Genomic DNA, 20,197 nt, shown 5'->3' with positions numbered 1-20,197 from the left:
CCGGCCCACGGCCACTCTAGGGTGGCCCAGTGGCCCCGGAGCCTCCAGTATCAGCCCACTTAGGGAAGCATTCTTTCCCTCTCTTGGCAGAAAAACGGCTTTGAGCAGTTCTGCATCAACTTTGTCAATGAGAAGCTACAGCAGATCTTTATCGAACTCACCCTGAAGGCTGAACAGGTGGGCAAGGGCATCCAAGTGGCCAGGAGCAGGGGACACTGGGGGTGGGGGCAGGACCATGAAGGTTGCCAAGCAACCGGGGACACCCCAGCCCCACACTGGCACCTGTCTCTGCTGACCTGTCCAAGCTCCTTCCTTCAGGAGAGGTTTTCTGCCTCTGAAGGTTTGACAAGGGCTAGGGAATAGCTTCTTTGTTCACACCTTCACACCTCAATTATTTATTGAGCACCTGCTGTGTACCAGGCACTGTCTGCAGTGCTAGGGAGACCTCCATGAACAGGACAGACAAAAATCCCTGCTGTTTTCATTCAACCCGTCCCATAGAAGCAGAGCCTGAGACTAGGTTTCAGGGCAAATACCAGGACGTGACTGAGGAAGTGAGAAAGGGATTTTTTTTTTTTTTAAAACCACCATTCTTTTTTTTTTGGCCACTCCATGTGGGATTTTAGTTTCCCGACCAGGGATGAAACCCATGCCCCCTGAAGTGGAAGCGCAGTCTTAACCACTGGACCGCCAAGGAAGTCCCCAGAAAGGGATTTATTTTTAAAGAGCTAAATAGCATGTATTCATGAGAAGGTCACACTTCAGGCAACTGGGGCTCAATTCTTGGACCCCTGGGGAACCTTCTGACCTGCCCCACACGGGGGAATGGGCTTTGTTATCAGAGACAGTCCTAAGTGATGAGATGGGAAGAGGAGTTATATGGGGGGTGGGGGGGAACATCTGTCACACCTCCTTCACCCATCCTCATGAAGCTCAAATTCTAGAAACACAGGCACCTTTGCCCAGACACCTGGTCCCATCCCTGCCCCCTTTGCCGCCACCAGGAGGAGTATGTACAGGAGGGCATCCGCTGGACCCCCATCCAGTACTTCAACAACAAAATCGTCTGTGACCTCATCGAAAACAAGCTGGTGAGGGCCAGGGCAGATCTGGGGGTTCTCACTGGGCCCCGGAGCTGGGCTTGGGAGAGCTGGGAGAGCCGGGGCGGTTCCAGCCCCCGTAGGCCCTTCTCACCCATGCTCCCCCTTGGGCAGATGGAGCCCCACTGACAATACCTGTCGGCCACCTTGCCCATTCACTCTGCTTACCTGCTCACCTTTCACTTATTCACTCAACAAACATCCCCCCAGGCAGGCTGCTGGGGATAGAGGGGTCAAAGCTGACGGGTCCCCCCACCATCTCAGTCTGGGGAAGGGATACAGGCATGGATCCCTTATGGGGTCCCCCACCCTATCCTGCACCAGCGAGCTGGGCCCCCCACCAGCACCTTTTTGCTCTTGTATTCGGAAGCCTCTCCTCTCCCTCCCCAATGAGCGAGATGGGGGCAGGGCCGGGCCAGGCTGATCCCTGCCCCGCCCACCCCGCCCACCCGACCCGACGCCCGCTCCCGCAGAACCCACCGGGCATCATGAGCGTCCTGGACGACGTGTGCGCCACCATGCACGCCACGGGCGGCGGCGCCGACCAGACGCTGCTGCAGAAGCTGCAGGCGGCCGTGGGCACCCACGAGCACTTCAACAGCTGGAGTGCCGGCTTCGTCATCCACCACTACGCGGGCAAGGTGCGCCCCACCTCCGCCCCATGGGCCCCAGGGGGATTCGGTCCAGACCCCCCAGCCAGGGCTGAAGAACTCCACCGACCCCCTTCTCCAGCCCCACCCCGACCGGCCAAAAACACAGACCCCCTCCCACTGACCCCCAAGAACTGGCCTGTCACCCCAACCTATGGCCCTTCAGCCAGTGCTGTGGAGCCCACTGGCCCCTGATCAAGCCCACAGCTCTCGCAGCTAACAGGACAGCGCCCCCCCTTACAGGACACAAACTCCCCCCCCCATCGACACCAAATTAAGCAGCAGACCCCCAAGCCCCAATCTGAGCTGTAAGCCCCATTATCCCCCTGAAGCAGGACACAGCCCCCCTCCTTCTGATCTCAACTTGGAGTCCCCAGGGCCATGTTGCCAGCCACCGCCTGCACGATAGGCTGGAGCCCCCTACCTACAGACCCGTAGCCAAGGCTTTAGAAATCCAGTGACCTCCGACCCTGGCCATGGTCCCCCTCCCCAGCTTACAAGACTGAAGACTCTCCCATTGACCTTAACATGGGCAGCGAAGAACCTCAGGGGTCCCCTGGCCATACTGCAGCCCACCAATCCCTAAAATGGGCTGGAGCTCCCGTTTTCCCTCAGCAGGAAGTAGCCCAGACAGGAACTATGCAGGGCCCCCCACCCTTGGGGATGGCAGACCCAGCCCACAAGCCTGGCCAAAGCCCCCACCACCAGCAGCCCCCAGCCAGTGCTGTAACCCTCCTGACACAGTCCCCCAGCCCCCTGCCCCCCAACCAACCCCAATACAGATGCTCAATCTGACCTTTTGACACCAAATTCAGTCGTGGAACCCCGGGGCCCACCCCTGCCAAGATTGCAGCCCCTCACCCCCCAGTCTGAGCTCTAACTGTCACCTCCCCATCCCTCGGATCCAGCCTGCAGCCCCCGCCTCCTAATCTGGACTGTAACCCCCATCTTCCCTCACCTCTGACCTAGACTGTAGCCCTAACCCTCCAACCCCACCTTGAACATCAGACCTCCAGGGCCCCCAGGTCCATGCTGCCCCCGACCCCCTATTTTGAACTGTAGACACCACCCAGTCCTCTCACCCCAGAGCAGGCCCCCACAGGACGCCGCCCCCCTCGACCCTCTGCCTAAGTCCCTCACTCCCGCCACGCCGCCTTCCTCCAGGTATCCTATGATGTCAACGGCTTCTGTGAGAGGAACCGTGATGTCCTCTTCTCCGACCTCATAGAGCTGATGCAGACCAGTGAGCAGTGAGTGGTCCCAGGCGGGAGCCTCTGGGCAACTCCTTGTGGGGACGGGGGAGGCCCAGAGACCACCCCGTCTTCCCCAGAGCTCCCATCACGCCATAAACTTTGGGGGGGGGGCTGTGTTTCTAATGACTGGTTCTGATTAAACAGTAGCCGAGGTCCACAGGGGGAGCCCTAGCAGCAGTTCCTTATGGCCCTTCCAACGCTGCCCTCTGCAAACCCAAGCATCTGTGCTGGTGTGGACAGCTTCCCTTTTTATGCAGTGAAAACACATCTCGCTATGCATTTTTCTGTATTAATATGTGTGGATCCATCTCCCTGATCACAGCAGCATACCGGGTTCCATCTTTTTATACCTCAAAATTTTATTCAAGCGCTGCTGTGTACCAGGCATCATTTGAACTTTTGGGGGTAGAGGACTGAACAGGTCAGAGAACACAGCTGCTCTCATGAAGCTGACAGCCAAGTGGTGAGACAGACATTGAACTAGAGGGAAAAAAAGGCAAATAGAGGGCTTCCCTGGTGGCGCAGTGGTTGAGAGTCCGCCTCGATGCAGGGGACACGGGTTCGTGCCCCGGTCCGGGAAGATCCCACATGCCGCGGAGCGGCTGGGCTCGTGAGCCATGGCCACTGAGCCTGCGCGTCCGGAGCCTGCGCTCCGCAACGGGAGAGGCCACAACAGTGAGAGGCCCGCATACCAAAAAAAAAAAGGCAAATAGAATATAGCATGAGTGAAAGTTCTAAGACAGTGGTTCGTATAGTGCTGAAAGTGTGGTTACTAGACCAATAACGTCAGCATCCTCTGAGCTGATTACAAACATAGAGCCTTAGGCTCCACCTCAGATGGACTGAATCAGAATCTGCATTTTAGCAAGACCCCAGGAGTCATGGGTACATTAGAGTTTGGGGACCACTGATGTAGAACGATGCTGTCCAATATTATTCCACATCCAATAGAACTGAAGCCACACACGTAGTTATTTTTAAATGGCCTGATTCAGGTATAAGTTACATACCATTAAATGCATCCATTTTAAGAAATGGTTTTTAGTGAATGTTCAGAGTTGTACAGCCATCACCACAATCTAGTTTGGAACACGTGCATCACCCCAAAAGATCCTTCATGCCACATTGCAGTCAATCCCCATTCCTGCCACCCGTGTAGTTTTAAACTTTCTGGTAAGCACACTTAAAAAGTAAAAAGGTGTTGCATGACAGTGTAAATGTACCTAATACCAGTGAATAGTACATTTTTAAATGATTTAAATTGTATGTTGTTTTGTGTATTTTACAAAAAAAAGAAAGAAAAAAAGAAAGCTATGTGTACCTAACAAAACACATCTGCTGGTCAGATTCTGTCTAGGGTTTGTTCTTTTTAAAAAACAGAATTGTAGTAAGAGATTTACCATAGAACTAATTGTCTGTGGAATATTAAACGGTGAATGAATTTTTTAAGAAAGTAAAACAGGTGAAATTTTTTTTATGTTTTCTTTAGCTCAGTATACCCAAAGTAGCATTTTAATATGCAATCGGTACTAAAAAATTATTGATGAAATACTTACATTCTTTTTTTCCATACTGCATACTCTTTGAAATACAGTGTGTGTTTCAACTCTCACAGCATATCTCAATTTGGACAGGCCACGTTATAAGGGCTTCAGGAACCACGTGTGACCCATGGCTGCCATATTGTAACGTACAGAGTTAGAGCTGTGGTTCACAAAGTGGGGTCCCTGGACCAGCACCCTCAGCATCACCAGAAATTATTGTTAGAAATTATTGGCCCCCAGCCCAGACCTGTGAATGAGAACCCCCAGGGGCGAGGCCCAGCTATCTGTGTTTCAACAAGTTTCCCTGGTGATTCTGGTGCCCACTGAGGTGTGAGAACCACTGGGATGAGTGTGAAGAAAAACTAAGTTGGTAAGGGGTAGACAGTGAGAAGGGCATCATTCTTTCATTTTTTTTTTTTTGCTTTCTTTTAATTGTGATAAAATACACAAAATATAAAATGTACCTTTCTACCCGTTTTAAAGTATACAGCTCAGTGGCATTAAGTATTAAGTACATTCACAATGTTGTATGACAATCACCACTATTAGGTTCAGAAACATTTCATCACCCTAAACACATACTCTGCATCTATTAAGCAGTCCAGTTCTTCTGGGTTATGGTGGTTAGGGAAGATCTCACTGAGAAGGAGGAAGAAGCTGTGAATGTAACAATGTTACCAAACTGAACTTGGGCCCCTCGCTCAATGCGCAGCAAAGCCAACCCCCTGACACTAAGTGGTGGTGAAGGAAAGCACAGCGTTCATTGCAGGGCCAAGCAAGGAGAATAGGCAGCTCATACTCAAAAGACCCAAACTCCCTGATAGCTTTCAGGGAAGGGTCTTTAAAGACAGTGTGAGGGAGAGGGTCACAGGGTGTGTGATCAGGTCCGTGCACAATTTTCTGATTGGCTGATGGTGAGGTAACAGAGTGATGTTTCTGGAATCTCCGTCATCAACCTTCTGGTTCCAGCCAATCTGGGGTCTATGCACTGGTGGCCAGCATATAGTTACCTTCTTCTACCTGATGGGGGTTTTAATATCTGCAAAACAACTCAAGGATATGGCTCAGGATATTATCTATGGCCCTTGAGGAGGAACTAAAAGTCCTTAACTTTGTTTTATGGCTGAACTATTATTATTTTGTCTTGCTTGGCTGCTTTCCTTTGTTTCTGCATGTTCTCACTTTCCTGATTAAATTTGCTCAGAGAAGGCCTGGGAGGCTAAAGCTTTTCTAAAAACAAGAGGCAGGAGACATGGCGGGGGATTCTGTCTCCGGGAAGGCCCCACAGGGTCCTGCTCGGTTTCACCAGAGTGAATTTAACAGATCCCCTGTTGATGGACACTTAGGTTGTGCCCATCTATGGTTATCACAAACAGAGCTACAGCGACAAGATCCTTGTCCATATTTCTTTGCACACACGTGCAAGCCTGTGCCTGTAAGACGGTTCCTCCCAGGGGACCTGCCCCTGTTGCCCGAGATGCTGCATCACTTAGCTTAACTTTGTTCTATTTTACTTGCTACTCAAGTCATACATGGTCATGGAGGAAAAAGTAACAGTACAAATAAATCAAGGAACCAGAAGGACAAAACCAACTTTCTGATTCTCACCATCACACCCCCTAGCATTAAGGAAGAACCGTACTGTACAGCATGTCCTCTGGATCCCAGGCACCTAGACAGCCCACCTCTGGGAGGGCATCCAAGTTCTAGCTGCACCTCCGACCTCTCCTCTATCCCTGCCCAGGGCCTTCCTCCGGATGCTCTTTCCCGAGAAGCTGGATGTAGAAAAGAAGGGCCGCCCCAGTACAGCCGGCTCCAAGATCAAGGTGGGCATGGGGAGGGATGGGTCCATTTCCCTCATTCCAATGTCAATCCCTCCCCCATCCCAGGGCCTCTGCCCCTCCCTCTGGCACCCTCTGTTCACCAGGGCCTTCTTCCAGCTCTGGGGTTAAGGAGCTTGGACCAGCTTCCTTAATGTCCTCCTAACTCCCTAAATCCAGAAGTGAACCATCATCCTAATGTTTTCTGTTTTTTTGGTATTTTGGTCATGTCACTTTTTTCTTCATTGTGGTAAAATATACATAAAATCTACCATTTTAACCATTTCTAAGTATACATCTCAGCAGCATTAAGTACGTTTGCATTCGTGCCACCACCCTCACCATCCATCTCCAGAACTTTCTCATCTTCCCAAACTGAAGCTCCGTCCCCATGAAACACTCACTCCTCAGCCCCTCCCCCAGCCCCTGGCCCCCACCATCTAGTTCCTGTCTCTATGGCTTTGACCCTTCTAGGGACCTGCTATAAATGGAATCAGACAGCATTTATCCTTTTGTGACTGCTTTATTTCACTGAGCGTATCTTCAAGGTTCAAGCATGTGTCCGAATTTCCTTCCTTTTTAAGGCTGAATAATACTCCGTTTACGGATATACCGTTTTTTCTTACCCATTCCTCCACTGATGGACACTTGGGCTGTTTTCACCTTTTGGCTATTGTGAATAGTGCTGCTATGAACATGGGTGTCCCATCCTAATAATATTTCAATAACCATATATGGGGCACTTATCAGTGCTGGCAGCAAACACAAGACATTTGACAGACGTGGGACTTAGTCCCATCTGGCAGATGGCAGGCCAAGGCTCAGAGAGGCGCAGTCACTGGCCCAGAGCTGTGATCACACACCGGGGTCTCTCCTGCCGCTCCCCCCGATCTTCCCACCTGGAATAATTTCCTTTCTAGTCTCCCCTGAGGGACTAAAATGCACAACCCTAGCCTCTCAGACACACACACATGATTCTCTGCTTCCAAAGTACTGTGCCCCAAAGGACAAGCAGAAATTTCTGGGCAACATGTTCCCGCGTGCTCAGTTACTCCATCAACAAACGTTAAACAAGAGAAGCCACCGCAAGGAGAAGCCCGCGCACCACAAACGAACAGTAGCCCCCGCTCACCACAACTAGAGCAAGCCCCGCATGCAGCAGCGAAGACCCAACGCAGCCAAAAATAAATTAATTAATTTAAAAAGAAAGTTCACTGAGCACTTATTATGTGCCAGGCTAAGTGGTGAATATGGCAGACATGTGAGCTCCTGGTTTTCGGTTTGAGGGCCAGGTAGACGCACGATGTCAACCCCATGTGATATGTGCTAACAGAGGCACATATGGAATGGACCAGGGACACCTGAGCCCGTGGTCCGTCAGGTGCCACACACCCAGCCAGTGTGTCCTGTCTCTTGTATTCAGGGTGGGAAGAGAGAGGGGCCAGAGGGTCCCAGCTGTGCTCCCCACCCCCACTTTCTCCCCGCTCCCTTAGAAACAAGCCAACGACCTGGTATCCACGCTGAAGAGGTGCACCCCCCACTACATCCGCTGCATCAAGCCCAACGAGACCAAGAGGCCCCGTGATTGGGAGGAGAACAGGTGACACCCCCGCCCCGCCTGGGCCAGTCCACACCAACTGACCCCCAGGGTCATGGGACCCATCAAAGGGCTCACCCAAGCCGACCCCTAGGACCAGTGCAAAACCCCTCAGGGCCCCAGGGTTATACCTAACACTGATCAAGACCCCAAGGGAGGACCCCAGACTGTCTGTAGGATGCCCCAGGGACTAACACAGTCCTCCTCATTCCCCAAACCCCACGTGCCACCCCCTGAAACTGAAACTGACCCCCGAACACAGATCCCCCAGAACCGAGGCCCCCCAATGCACGAAACTAACTCTCAAGCAGGCCCCTGTGTCCAGCAGTGAACCTCCCTCCCTAGACCTCAGAACTCACCCCCTAAACTGCCTCCAGCACGAATCCAGACACCGCCCCCCCAACTCCCAGGGGACTCAGGCTGCCCTCCCTCCAGGGTCAAGCACCAGGTGGAGTATCTGGGCCTAAAGGAGAACATCAGGGTGCGCCGGGCAGGCTTCGCCTACCGCCGCCAGTTTGCCAAGTTCCTGCAGAGGTGAGGCGCCCTCCACCACACACACCCTGGCCCCAACACCCAGCCGCCCTGCTAGCTGCTCAAACCCTCCCCTGCTCTCCCCCTCCAGGTATGCTATTCTGACCCCCGAGACGTGGCCGCACTGGCGTGGGGACGAGCGTCAGGGGGTCCAGCACTTGCTGCGGGCGGTCAACATGGAGCCAGACCAGTACCAGATGGGGAGCACCAAGGTCTTCGTCAAGAACCCTGAGTCCGTAAGTGTGTGTGAGAGACAGACAGACAGACACCAGCATCACCTGCACGGTCCTGCTCTTCAGGCCACTGTGCGACTGTGGGCATGCTTCCTCTCCCCTCCAAGCCTCAGTTTCTCCATTTGGAAAGTGGGGAGAGTCATAGCCACACCGCAGGATCAGGGCGAGGATTAGACAAAACAGAAAGTCCGAGGCATGGTGCCTGGCATGTAGTAGGTGCTCAAAAAAAACTAAATTAGCTGAACGGTCCATGGTGGCCAGGAAGCAGGTGAAGAAACGCATGGCCGCCTGTGCTGACATCCCCTTGGAGGAGATAAGAACTCACAGCTTATCCAGAATGTCTTTTTCTATATATATATATATTTTTGGCCGTTCCATACAGCTTGCAGGATCTTAGTTCCCCCCCAGGGATTGAACCCGTGTCCCCTGCAGTGGAAGCATGGAGTCCTAACTACTGGACCGTCAGGGAATTCCCAGCTCTTAGCCTTTTATGAAAAGGCTAGAAGCACCACTGACATTATGCCACCTCTGCTTCCAGGGGCAAAAGGAAACAAACAAAGCAGCAATGACAAAGAAGTTCTGGGGATCTAATGTACAGTGCAGTGATTACGGTTGACAGTACTGTATTATATACCTGAAATTTGCTAAGAGAGTAGATCTTCAATGTTCTCACCACAAGAAAGACATGGTAATTTTGTGACAGGACAGAGGGGTTAGCTAACCTAGGTGGTAATCATTTTGCAACATATATGTGCATCAAATTAACTCATGTACACTTTAAACTTACACGGTGTTATATGTCAGTTATATCTCCATAAAGCTGGCGGGGGAAGTTTTTTAAAAAGCAACAATGACAAGAATAACGAAAAAACAAGGCTAGGAATCCCCTAAGGGCCCATCTGGCCCCCTGCTTCAGTGCACGGATTGGAAAGCACACAGGGAAATGGTCATCTCAATGAGCTGTACTGGTTCACCAGACTCCCAAGGGAATCTTAGGTTCCCCAACCCAGGACAAGCTGTAGCACCAGGGAAAGGTATGCTGGGGACGTGGGCCAGGCCCAGCTGGGTGCCCATCACCTGCATAATCATGGCACCTGCTCTATAGCATCTCAGGGACTTTATGAAGACAACCAGGAGATTGTCTGCATGATTCCCTTGATGTTACTGTAACTATTCTCTCATCAAAGCAAAAACATAACACAGTGGGGTGGAGCCTCTAGAGATTTCATAGCTACAAAAATAATCTATCTTGGGAGATCCAGATTCTTCATCCCCCAAGTGTGTCTGCATCTACCTCCTAGAGGTTTTCCCTACGGAGGCGCTTTGCTCCAAGAAATAAAAACAGTCTAGAATCAAAAGCATACAATGTAGATATTGTTAGCAGTAGAAACTCAGCACAAACCAAAACTGTCCAAGGCTAAAACTGCACCTGGAAGAATTTAAGTGGTAATAGATAAGAAAGAAAGGAAAGAGGGAGCAGAAGGGAAAAAAAAAAAAAAAGGAAAATGGGAGGGAAAGAGAGAGAAAGAGAATCCATCTTGCTGGTTACTGGCGGATTGCAATATCTGACTCTGAAAGGAAAAGATAAAAATTGACACTGAAAAAAAACAGACAAAATAAAGCTAGCGCTGCCTAAGACGATAGAAGGCAAAGTCAAATGTTGACCAAAATTGCAGTCTGCACGTTTTGAGGTGAAGTGAACCAGCTGGAAATAATGAAATTCACAAAGGTAAACGCTTGCTGGGAAAGTTTTATAAGGAAAAAGACTGAAATTTTGCACAGGAAAAAAACCCTGATCCTGATGAGAATAATTTTAGTAAAACGGAAACAATGTAACTGCGCTAGATCAAAACTTGATCAAAGAATTAAATTACTTAATGGAGTTGGAGCCTTTCTCAACTAAAAATGCACTTATGTTAGATTTGGGTTTTGTTTCTTCTAAACGTGGACTCAAAATGCCTTGAATGCTTTACACACCGATCGGCCTTCATGGCCCAGCATCCCAGGTGTATTCGTTTCCCAGGGCTACTATAACAAAGTATCTGGATGGCTTCACCCAACAGAAATTTAATTTCTCACATTTCTGGAGGCTAGACATCCAAAACCAAGAGCAGGGCCACGCTCCCTCTGAAGTTTCCAGGAAAGGGTCCTTCTTCGCCTTTCCCTCACTTCTGGCGATCGCCAGCAATCCTTGGCATTCCTTGGTGTGTGGACGTGTCGCCTCTACATCCTTAGTGTATAGTCTCTGCCTCTGGCATCACATGGCCTTCTCCTCTGTGTGTCTGGGTCCAAATTTCCCTCTTCTTATAAGGACACCAGTCAGACTGGATGTAGGGCTCACCCTACTCCAGTATAACCTCATGTTATCTTGATTACATCTGCAAAGACCCTCTTTCCAGATGAGGTCACAATCATAAGTTCCCACCGAGTGGATAGGAGTTTTGGGAGAACGCTATTCAACCCAGTACACCAGGGCCAAGCTCAGATTTGGGGCACGCCCACCCCTGCCTGTCCCAGCGTACAGGAGATGCCGTTAAAACTCTGGAGACGGGAAGATACATTTCCCAAACTGAAAACACATCCTCTTCACTGGGCAGAAATCACAAGGTTGGAGGACACTTGTCGTGGTTGACTGGCCGACCCCCAGTTCTGCATGGCTGGTCTCCCTTTACTTGTAACTGTCATTCCCTCGGCAAACCACAGAATGCATTTACGTGCCCTCCAGACACCCTATACAAGGCATTACTTGAACGTGCTTTGCACACATACCCATGGACCCACAGAGTATTGATCTGACAATCAAAAGAAGATGTCAATGCTAGTCAACTCCCGGCCACCTGTGAACCTGAGATTTTTTTTTTCCTGGTGAGAACTCTCCACTTTTTATGAACAGTTATTAAACACCCACAGCTTTAAAAGTTCTTCAAGGTATATATTTTTAAAGTGAGAATTCTTTTAGTCCTGGCAGGGAAGCCTGGGGTTTCTGGGAGACATCAGCCACCTTGGTCAGCAAAGTGGCAGCCATGCTTTCAGCAGTGATGTGATATTTGTGTATTTGAGAAACCCCTCTGGGTGAAATGTCAATTATTTTTCTAAATAAAGCCCGACTTTATTTTCAACACTTTTCCCATTTTCACTGATTGACAATGCTGTACCTTCTGTCACTAAATTTCCATTTGAATTATGACATTTCCCCATCATCCATCCTGGTCCAACTGGTTGTTCTATTCTTTGACCAGCACCCCATTGTTTTTATTACTGTAGATTTGTAATATTTTCATATCCAGTAGTTTTCTTTCCCTGATATAGTCACCAGTTATTATTCCAGATGATCTGCTCTAATATAGTTTATTCTCTAAGTCCCCTGTGGGTGGAGACTCTTAAAATTCAAAAGCCTTGGGCTTCCCTGGTGGTGCAGTGGTTGAGAGTCCGCCTGCCGATGCAGGGGACACGGGTTCGTGCCCCGGTCCGGGAAGATCCCACATGCCGCGGAGCTGCTGGGCCCGTGAGCCATGGCCGCTGAGCCTGCGCGTCTGGAGCCTGTGCTCCACAACGGGAGAGGCCACAGCAGTGAGAGGCCTGCGTACCGCAAAAAAAAAAAAAAAAAAAATTCAAAAGACTTTTCTCTGCTTTCTATGAAAGCTTCCTTTCCAGGGCTGCCACGGATGGGTGTGCAGGTTGTATACTGCACAACCATGTGGTAGCCGGTCACATCCCAGTCCTATCCATCAGATTTTCACATCTGCAGTACTTTGTTGGTTTTCCAAGATGCACACTGGTGTGCATTTCTAACGTCTCTGAAACTGAAGTGTACCTCACATGGATGACATGCCATAGCTTAATTAGCATGAGAAACCATGATGTTATACCGTTTCTGGTAAGACCACACAGCTAGTAAGTGGCAGAGCTGGGATTTGAACCCAGCAAGACAAACCTGCAGTTATAATTTAATGCAGAAGATTGTGCCCCATATTGGGACCCTGGGTCCGGTCATTTGGAGAAAGACAAAATTTTTTGCCCACAGTGTAAGAGCATGTGTGCGGGTGCCTGTCAGCAAGAGCACGTGGGTGGGGTGGGCTCGGGGGAAACTGGAGACTGTGTTCCCTGGGGAGATGCCAGGACCCACCGGCCCTCCTTCTTGCCCAGCTCTTCCTTCTGGAGGAGATGCGAGAGCGCAAGTTCGATGGCTTTGCCCGCACCATCCAGAAGGCCTGGCGGCGCCACGTGGCAATCCGGAAGTACGAGGAGATGCGGGAGGAAGGTGAGAGGCTGCAGGTGGGAGGCTGGGGCTGAGGACAGAGGGGCCTGGAGGAGCCAGGCTGTGATCTCTGCCCCTCACCCTGTGTCGCCGCAGCTTCCAACATCCTGCTGAACAAGAAGGAGCGGAGACGGAACAGCATCAATAGGAACTTCGTTGGGGACTACCTGGGGCTGGAGGAGCGGCCGGAGCTGCGTCAGTTCCTCGGCAAGAGGGAGCGAGTGGACTTTGCTGACTCGGTCAACAAGTACGACCGCCGCTTCAAGGTGAGGCACTAGCAGGCGGCCACATCTGGGACCCTGACCCCAGCCTGGCCACCCCCCACCAGAGGCACACCCTCCCCTGGCCCAGACATACCTGCCCACAGGTGTAGGCTCAACTAATGTAGATACAGCTGTCCATCAAATACGCCCTCGTGTAGCCCAGACACACCTGTCCATCAGATACATCTTCACCTGGCCAGACACATCTGTCCATAATTACACACTCACCTTGTTCAGAAGCCCTGACCACAGATTCACTTTCCCTTATCCTGGACATACCTATCCATTAGGTGGTACATTCTCACCCAGTCTAGACAGACCTCTCAGTTAGACACACCTTCACTTGGCTCAAATGCACCTGTGCACAGGTAAACTCTCATCGGTCCTGGGCGCCCATGTCCAGCAGGCATACCTTCACCTACCCTGTACCTGTTCACTGCCCAGAAACCCCTTTCTAGCCAATATACCCTTACTTAACCTCCTGTTTCTTATATAAAGTAACCACTCATGTAGCTTCACATGGAGGAACCCTCACCTGACCTGTCCTTCACCTGACCTGCCAGCGCTACCTCTCTGCCTGGGCTTGATCCCCTGGGGCCAGGCTGCCGATGCCCGGGGCTCCTGCCACCAGTCTCTCTGGTTTTGCATCCTCATAGGCCATCAAGAGGGACTTGATCCTGACGCCCAAGTGTGTGTATGTGATCGGGCGGGAGAAGGTGAAGAAGGGACCTGAGAAGGGCCAGGTGCGTGAGGTCCTGAAGAAGAAGCTGGAGATCCAGGCCTTACGGGGAGTTTCCCTCAGGTGGGGCTCCCACAGGCACCCCCGCCAGCCCCCTTCATTCTCAGCTGCCCTCTTACTTGTTACCCCATCTGTCACCCTGAACGTCTTACCTGCTGCTGTACCTGCAACCTTCACTTGGTCCTACCTGTCACCTTCACCTGCCCTCGCATTCATGATCCTTATTTGCCAACAGCACCTGTCCCCTCACCTGACCCTTACCACCTTTTCCAGCTCCTTGCCACCTCTCCCGTTTCCCCCCACCTGTGTAACCCCTCACTTGCCCCTTACCTGACCCCTGACCCTACTCTGTCGCATCTCAAATGTCAGTCCTTCTGCCAGCCTCACCTGTCACTCTCACCTGCCCTTCCTCCCGCCCCTCCCCCAGCACGAGGCAGGACGACTTCTTCATCCTCCAAGAAGACGCGGCCGACAGCTTTCTGGAGAGCGTCTTCAAGACCGAGTTCGTCAGCCTCCTGTGCAAGCGCTTCGAGGAGGCGGTGCGGAGGCCCCTGCCCCTCACCTTCAGCGACACGTACGACCCTCACCTCCTGCACCATCCTCGGGCTGGGCACAGTGCTTCCTCCTCCGCCTCGCGGACCGGCCGAAATGCGCCCGTGCCTCGCCCCCTCCCACCCCGGGTCCAGCAAGGATGGAATGGGGAGGTGATCCCCTCTTGGGGGGCGGTGGGGACCCCCACAGCTTCCTCCTCTCCTCACAGACTACAGTTCCGGGTGAAGAAGGAGGGCTGGGGCGGAGGTGGCACCCGCAGCGTCACTTTCTCCCGTGGCTCCGGCGACGTGGCGATGCTCAAGGCTAGCGGTCGGACCCTCTCGGTCAGCGTGGGTGATGGACTGCCCAAAAGCTCCAGTGAGTCTACGCCGAACCGGGAGACGGAGACTAAGAGGCGCTCAGGAAGAGGCGGGCCCCTAGGGGCGGGACCATCCATAGGGACCAATCAAGGCTGTGGGGGCGGAGCCAGTGGCGCGGGCCAAGGGTGGGTGAAGGCCATGGAGGGGCGGGACTTGAGAGACCTAAAGAGAGAACACGGCCGTGAAGAGGGCAGGGCTCGCGAGGTGACCAATGACTGGGCGAGAAACATGGAAGGGGCGAGGCCAGGGAGTCCACCCTTGAGCCGGCTATGAATGGGGAGAGCCTTGGAGTGGGTGGACCCAGGAGCCAATGAGAGATAGGTTCCCGGAGGGGCGGAGCCAATTATTGGGCGGAACCAGTGTTCCAGTAACTAAGGGACTCCCTCCTGGAGGGAGAGCCGGTGAGCCGCGGGAGCGGGGACCGGGGCGGAGCCACAGAGTGGATTGGACTTGTGGGCGGGGCCAAGAACCTTGTCTGGTCTTCACTCAAATCCCTACATCTTTTCCCCTTTCCCTTTCAGAGCCTACACGGAAGGGAATGGCCCAGGGAAAACCCAGAAGGTCGGCCCAGGCCCCTACCCGGGCAGCTCCCGGGCCCCCTAGAGGTGAAGAGACACCCCCCACTAAGTGTCTTCCTTGCCTCTTGTGGGCTCCAAGGCCTAAGCCAGACCTCTTGTCGACAGGATCTAACAAGCAGAGATGACCATGCTCTTCTTTTCTGTCCAGAACTCTCCATAGCTCCCCATCTCCCAAAGAATAAAGCCAAAGCTTAGTTTGGTATTCAGAGCCCTTCAGAATCCGAACCCAGCTAACCACTGACCTCTTCTCTCCTCCCACCTTACACTCCTGTCATGCAAGCTACATCTTATTTTGCCAACTTACCAAATTTGTTCTTACCTCCAGGCCTTTGCTTGGGCTGTTTGCTCTGCCTGTCTCCCAAATTCCTGCTCCACTTGAGCTCTTATTCATCCTCCAAGACCCACCCACAAAAGCCCTCCTACAGAAGAGGGTAGGGGAAAATCTTACCCCTTCAGAGTCTCCCTCTAGGGCCTCCTAGCCCCAGGGTCTCTCTCTCCAGGCCATTCCTTACCATACTGGGTTAAGAGTAGCTGCCTTTTCCCTCAGACAGGGAACTTGGAGCCAAGTACCCCCAAATCCTCCTAGCATCACCCTGACAAATGCCCGCATCTCATTGCAGGCCTGGATCGCAATGGGGTACCTCCCTCTGCCAGAGGGGGCCCCCTACCCCTGGAGTTCACATCCAGACGGGGCTCCCAGAAGCCACCACAGGGCCCTCCGTCCTCAGCCTTGGGGGCCAGCAGACGCCAACGGGCACGGCCCCCCTCGGAGCACAACACAGAATTCCTCAGTGTTCCTGACCAGGGCATGGCTGGGTAGGTGGTGTGAGAGGGCAGCCCCAGGAGGTGGGGGAGTGTCTGGGGCTATGACGAGTGCCTCCATGTGCCCACAGCATGCAGAGGAAGCGCAGCATAGGGCAGAGACCTGTGCCCGGTGTGGGCCGACCTAAGCCCCAGCCACGGACACACGGCCCAAGGTGCCGGGCACTGTACCAGTACGTGAGCCAAGATGTGGACGAGCTGAGCTTCAACGTGAACGAGGTCATCGAGATCCTCATGGAAGGTGTGTGTGCCAGGGCAGAAATGGGAGGAGCCAGGGCCTGGAGGTCACCTCCTAAGCCACCCTGGGAGCCTGGCCTCACTTGTATCGCACCCTGTACCCCAGCCTCATTCTTCTCACCTGTCAAGCACTAGGACTAATAGCAGAAGCTACTTTGTGAGTAGGAAATGGGCCATGTCTGGATGGCCCAGGCCTCCAGACCTCCTACCTTGCCCCTGGGTTGCCCCTAGAGGAGCCTGGGACTCAACAGCACCCTCTGCAGGTGGGTAGGGGAACCCTTAGGGGTCATTCCTGGTTCCACCAAGGGGATTATGGGGAGGGACCTATAGGAGGAGATGGATGAGGGACGAGCACAAGTGAATGGTCAAGAAAATGTCAGAGTGTGAGCCAGTGGCAAGGAAAACCCACGCGTTGCTCCCTCCCTTCCTTCTGTCTTCTCTTTTTTTTTGGAAGTCCCCTAAAAGACATGTTTTTTCTTTTCTTTGCCGCACCGCTCAGCTCGTGGGATGTTAGTTCCCGGACCAGGGATCAAAACGGGGCCCTCGGCAGTTAGACCGCAGAGTCCTAACCACTGGACCACTGGGGAATTGCCCTTCTGTCTTCTCTTTTCAGCTTCTGCCTTATGCCAGGCCAGTGCAGACGAATGACAGAAAGACAGACACAGAGCCAGCATGAAAGACTTTCTCCGGAGCGGGCTGGGCTCAGCCTCACGCTCTCTTCTCTCCCACAGATTCCTCAGGCTGGTGGAAAGGCCGGCTGCATGGCCAGGAGGGCCTTTTCCCAGGAAACTACGTGGAGAAGATCTGAGCAGGACAGGGGCCTGGGATCCTGCCATCCCACCTGCCTGCCTGGATCCTGCCAGGAGCCAGGCCCTGCAATGCGGGTCTCATTTCCCTTGGCTGCATTGGCCAGAAGGTCCAGTCCTGTGGCCTCCAGCCCAGCCTAGCCCAGGTCCTGGGTCTAGGGATGACCACTTAAGCCACCCCCGGGCCCTGGCTTCCCCCAAGGCACACCTGTTTCCTCCTGTGTCAAACAGGGCTAACAGCAGAACCTACCTCCCAGCTGCCTTGTGAGTAGGAAGTGAGCTGTGTCCTGCAGGCAAAGTGCCGGGCACAGTCAGGGGGACCTTGACAAGCTTGACTTCCCTCCTTTTCTCACCACTGAGGCAATAAATGTTTGCCGAGTGAAAACATGAGTTAACTTACTGAGCCCCAACAAGGACCACCTTCTCACAACCCTGTGGGGTGGTAGCAGTGAATATCCCATTTTACAGATGGAAAAATGGAGGCTCAGAGAGGTTTAGTCACTTACCCAAGATTGCACAGAGCCAAGTCTTGAACTCAGATATGCTTCTGCCCCTCACAAAGCTTGAATTTGTCTCACCTGCTAGCTTCCAGAAGCTGCATGCTAGCTTTCCTGCAGCAAATGTTCCAGTGGGTCCTGTCAGCTTTGACTCTGCACCCCCTGCCAAACAAACTGGGACCCTACTGGACCCTGACAAAGGAGGCAGGTCCCACATGGCCCCCCATAATTCACCCTGAATCACCCCTGAACCCTGACCCCCACCCCATGTCTGTGTTTACTTAGCCCTCACTCACCTGGCGTCAGGACCAGTTCTGACATTCGAGGGCCCTAGCCTTCTGCACTTATTGTCATGGTGAAGAGGGGGTCAGCCTAGCTACCAGTCCCCTCCAGCTGTCTCTTGGTCCCCGCAGCTGTCTCCAAACCAGTGCCAGAGTCTGAGCCTTTCAGACCTTTCCAAATGAACAACCGCTCTGTGCTCAGCCCCACGAAGAGCAGTCAGTCTGGGAGAGATGGAGCCAGATGTGTGGGGTCAGGACTGTGCCAGAGAAGGGACAGGGCTTGGAGCAGGGGAGGGAGATGCAGAGAGAGTGTGGACATTGCTGGAGGAGCCAAGAAGGATGAAAAGAGTCAGCAGACCTTTTTTTTTTTAAATTTATTTATTTACATATATTTTTTGGCTGCGTTGGGTCTTTGTTGCTGTGCGCGGGCTTTCTCTAGCTGTGGTGAGCAGGGGCTACTATTTGTTGCGGTGCGCGGGCTTCTCGTTGCAGTGGCTTCTCTTGTTGCAGAGCATGGGCTCTAGGCACGCGGGCTGCAGTATTTGTGGCGCACGGGCTTAGTTGCTCCGCGACATGTGGGACCTTCCCCGACCAGGGCTGGGAACCCATGTCCCCTGCATTGACAGGCGGATTCTTAACCACTGCGCCACCAGGGAAGCCCTGGGTCAGCAGATCTTGATGGCAAATACCACACAGAGTGATCTATGCTGTGATGGGAGGACTCCAGGCAGAGGACACCTACCCACCTGGGGGATGGGAGATGAGGTATCAAAGAAAGACTGGTCAGCAGAGCCTTCTGTAGAATCTACACCTGCCTGGGAAGCTGAGCGTGGCTGGGAAAAAAAAAATCCCAATTTTGCAACTGGGTCTCAACAGCCTTTTATTAGCCAATCACTATACAAAAGCATTTAACCAGTCCCTTGAATGTCCCTGGTTCTCTGCATCTCTGATTTTTGCCTCTCCACTGCCCAGTCACCACTGTGAGTGTCTCTCTGCAAGACTTAGATTGGGGGACAGAGTCGGGGAGGACTGTGTGAGCCACAACCTCATCAGCTGGGCATTTCCTGGTGCTGAAGGGGAATGAGGGCCTCTGTCTCCCTTCTCTGCCCTAGAATTCATCATGCAGGCTGCCCCCCCTCCTGGCACTTTGGGGTACAGCCCTGTGGCCCCACTGCCACAGCAGTCACCCTGTTTGCAGGAAGTGGGGCCTTCCGGGCAAGACTGATGGGTGAGGTTTGGGTGAGGCACTGGGGGTGAAGAAGGGAGTGGGTTTGACATCTTCTAACAGACGGCATCTCACATCTAGGTTATAGCATCTTCGGACTGCAAACCTCAGTCAGCTTGGTCCCCCCCACTCAGCAACATCCTGTTGACTCTTTTACAAAATTTCTTAAGTTGGGCCCCTCCTCTCTCTTTCTTGGTTCCCTGTCCTTTCTGGGACCTCGCCCCACCCTTCCCCAGATTGCACCAACCTCCCCTGCACACACACACACACACACACACACACACACACACACCTCCACCCTGTATCAAAATGATGGGTTTTTTTAATTAAGGAGTTTTTAATACAGTTAATGAGTTTTAACTGTATTAATGATAATCAAAAGAAAACAGTTTTTTAAAATTCAAACAGCCCATGGGAATTCCCTGGCTGTCCAGTGGTTAGGACTCCGCGCTTTCACTGTGGTGGGCCCGGGTTCGATCCCTGGTCGGGGCACTAAGACACAAGGAATTTTTTTGGCCGCAATGCACAAGCTGCATGGTGCGGCCAAAAAAAAAATTCAAACAGCCCAAGAGTGTGAAAAATCTGTCTTCCCCTCACTCGAAAATTCCTGTCCCCCGCAATTTGTTAATGTCCATCTCCTTCCAGTGGTATTCTTAGCGTATAAAAGCAGATAGGTACATCTTATGTATATATAGATGGAAATACACCGTACATAAAGCCTAAACTTGCCTAGAACTCAAGAAATACTTCCTGAACGGTTAAATAATGTATTATAGAGATCTGAGATCAAAGATCCACTTTACTGTCCCCACAATGACCCATCCTCCAAACGACAACCGGCGATCAGATGGT

The 20,197-nt window shown here is 52.4% G+C and overlaps 1 protein-coding gene across 1 annotated transcript in view; it reads left to right on the top strand.

Annotated features, from left to right (window-relative positions):
* MYO1F (myosin IF) overlaps positions 1-17,678 on the top strand; it is a 31,471-nt gene extending 13,793 nt beyond the window's left edge. The window contains exons 12-28 of the mRNA XM_082837035.1: positions 91-177; positions 1,005-1,091; positions 1,574-1,741; positions 2,915-3,000; positions 6,292-6,373; positions 7,861-7,967; positions 8,400-8,498; positions 8,587-8,731; positions 12,875-12,989; positions 13,083-13,252; positions 13,906-14,051; positions 14,416-14,562; positions 14,749-14,897; positions 15,421-15,504; positions 16,098-16,293; positions 16,371-16,540; positions 17,268-17,678. Coding sequence (XP_082693161.1) covers positions 91-177; positions 1,005-1,091; positions 1,574-1,741; positions 2,915-3,000; positions 6,292-6,373; positions 7,861-7,967; positions 8,400-8,498; positions 8,587-8,731; positions 12,875-12,989; positions 13,083-13,252; positions 13,906-14,051; positions 14,416-14,562; positions 14,749-14,897; positions 15,421-15,504; positions 16,098-16,293; positions 16,371-16,540; positions 17,268-17,344 — 2,115 coding nt within the window. The 3' untranslated portion in view covers positions 17,345-17,678. The remainder of the gene's footprint in view (positions 1-90; positions 178-1,004; positions 1,092-1,573; positions 1,742-2,914; positions 3,001-6,291; positions 6,374-7,860; positions 7,968-8,399; positions 8,499-8,586; positions 8,732-12,874; positions 12,990-13,082; positions 13,253-13,905; positions 14,052-14,415; positions 14,563-14,748; positions 14,898-15,420; positions 15,505-16,097; positions 16,294-16,370; positions 16,541-17,267) is intronic.
* The last annotated feature ends 2,519 nt before the right edge of the window (positions 17,679-20,197 follow it).

Source organism: Leucopleurus acutus (assembly GCF_964270905.1).
Source record: "Leucopleurus acutus genome assembly, chromosome: 3".
Classification (NCBI taxonomy): Eukaryota; Metazoa; Chordata; class Mammalia; order Artiodactyla; family Delphinidae; genus Leucopleurus; species Leucopleurus acutus.
Note: the sequence above shows the minus strand (reverse complement) of the source record. Positions and strands in the feature narration are given on the sequence as shown.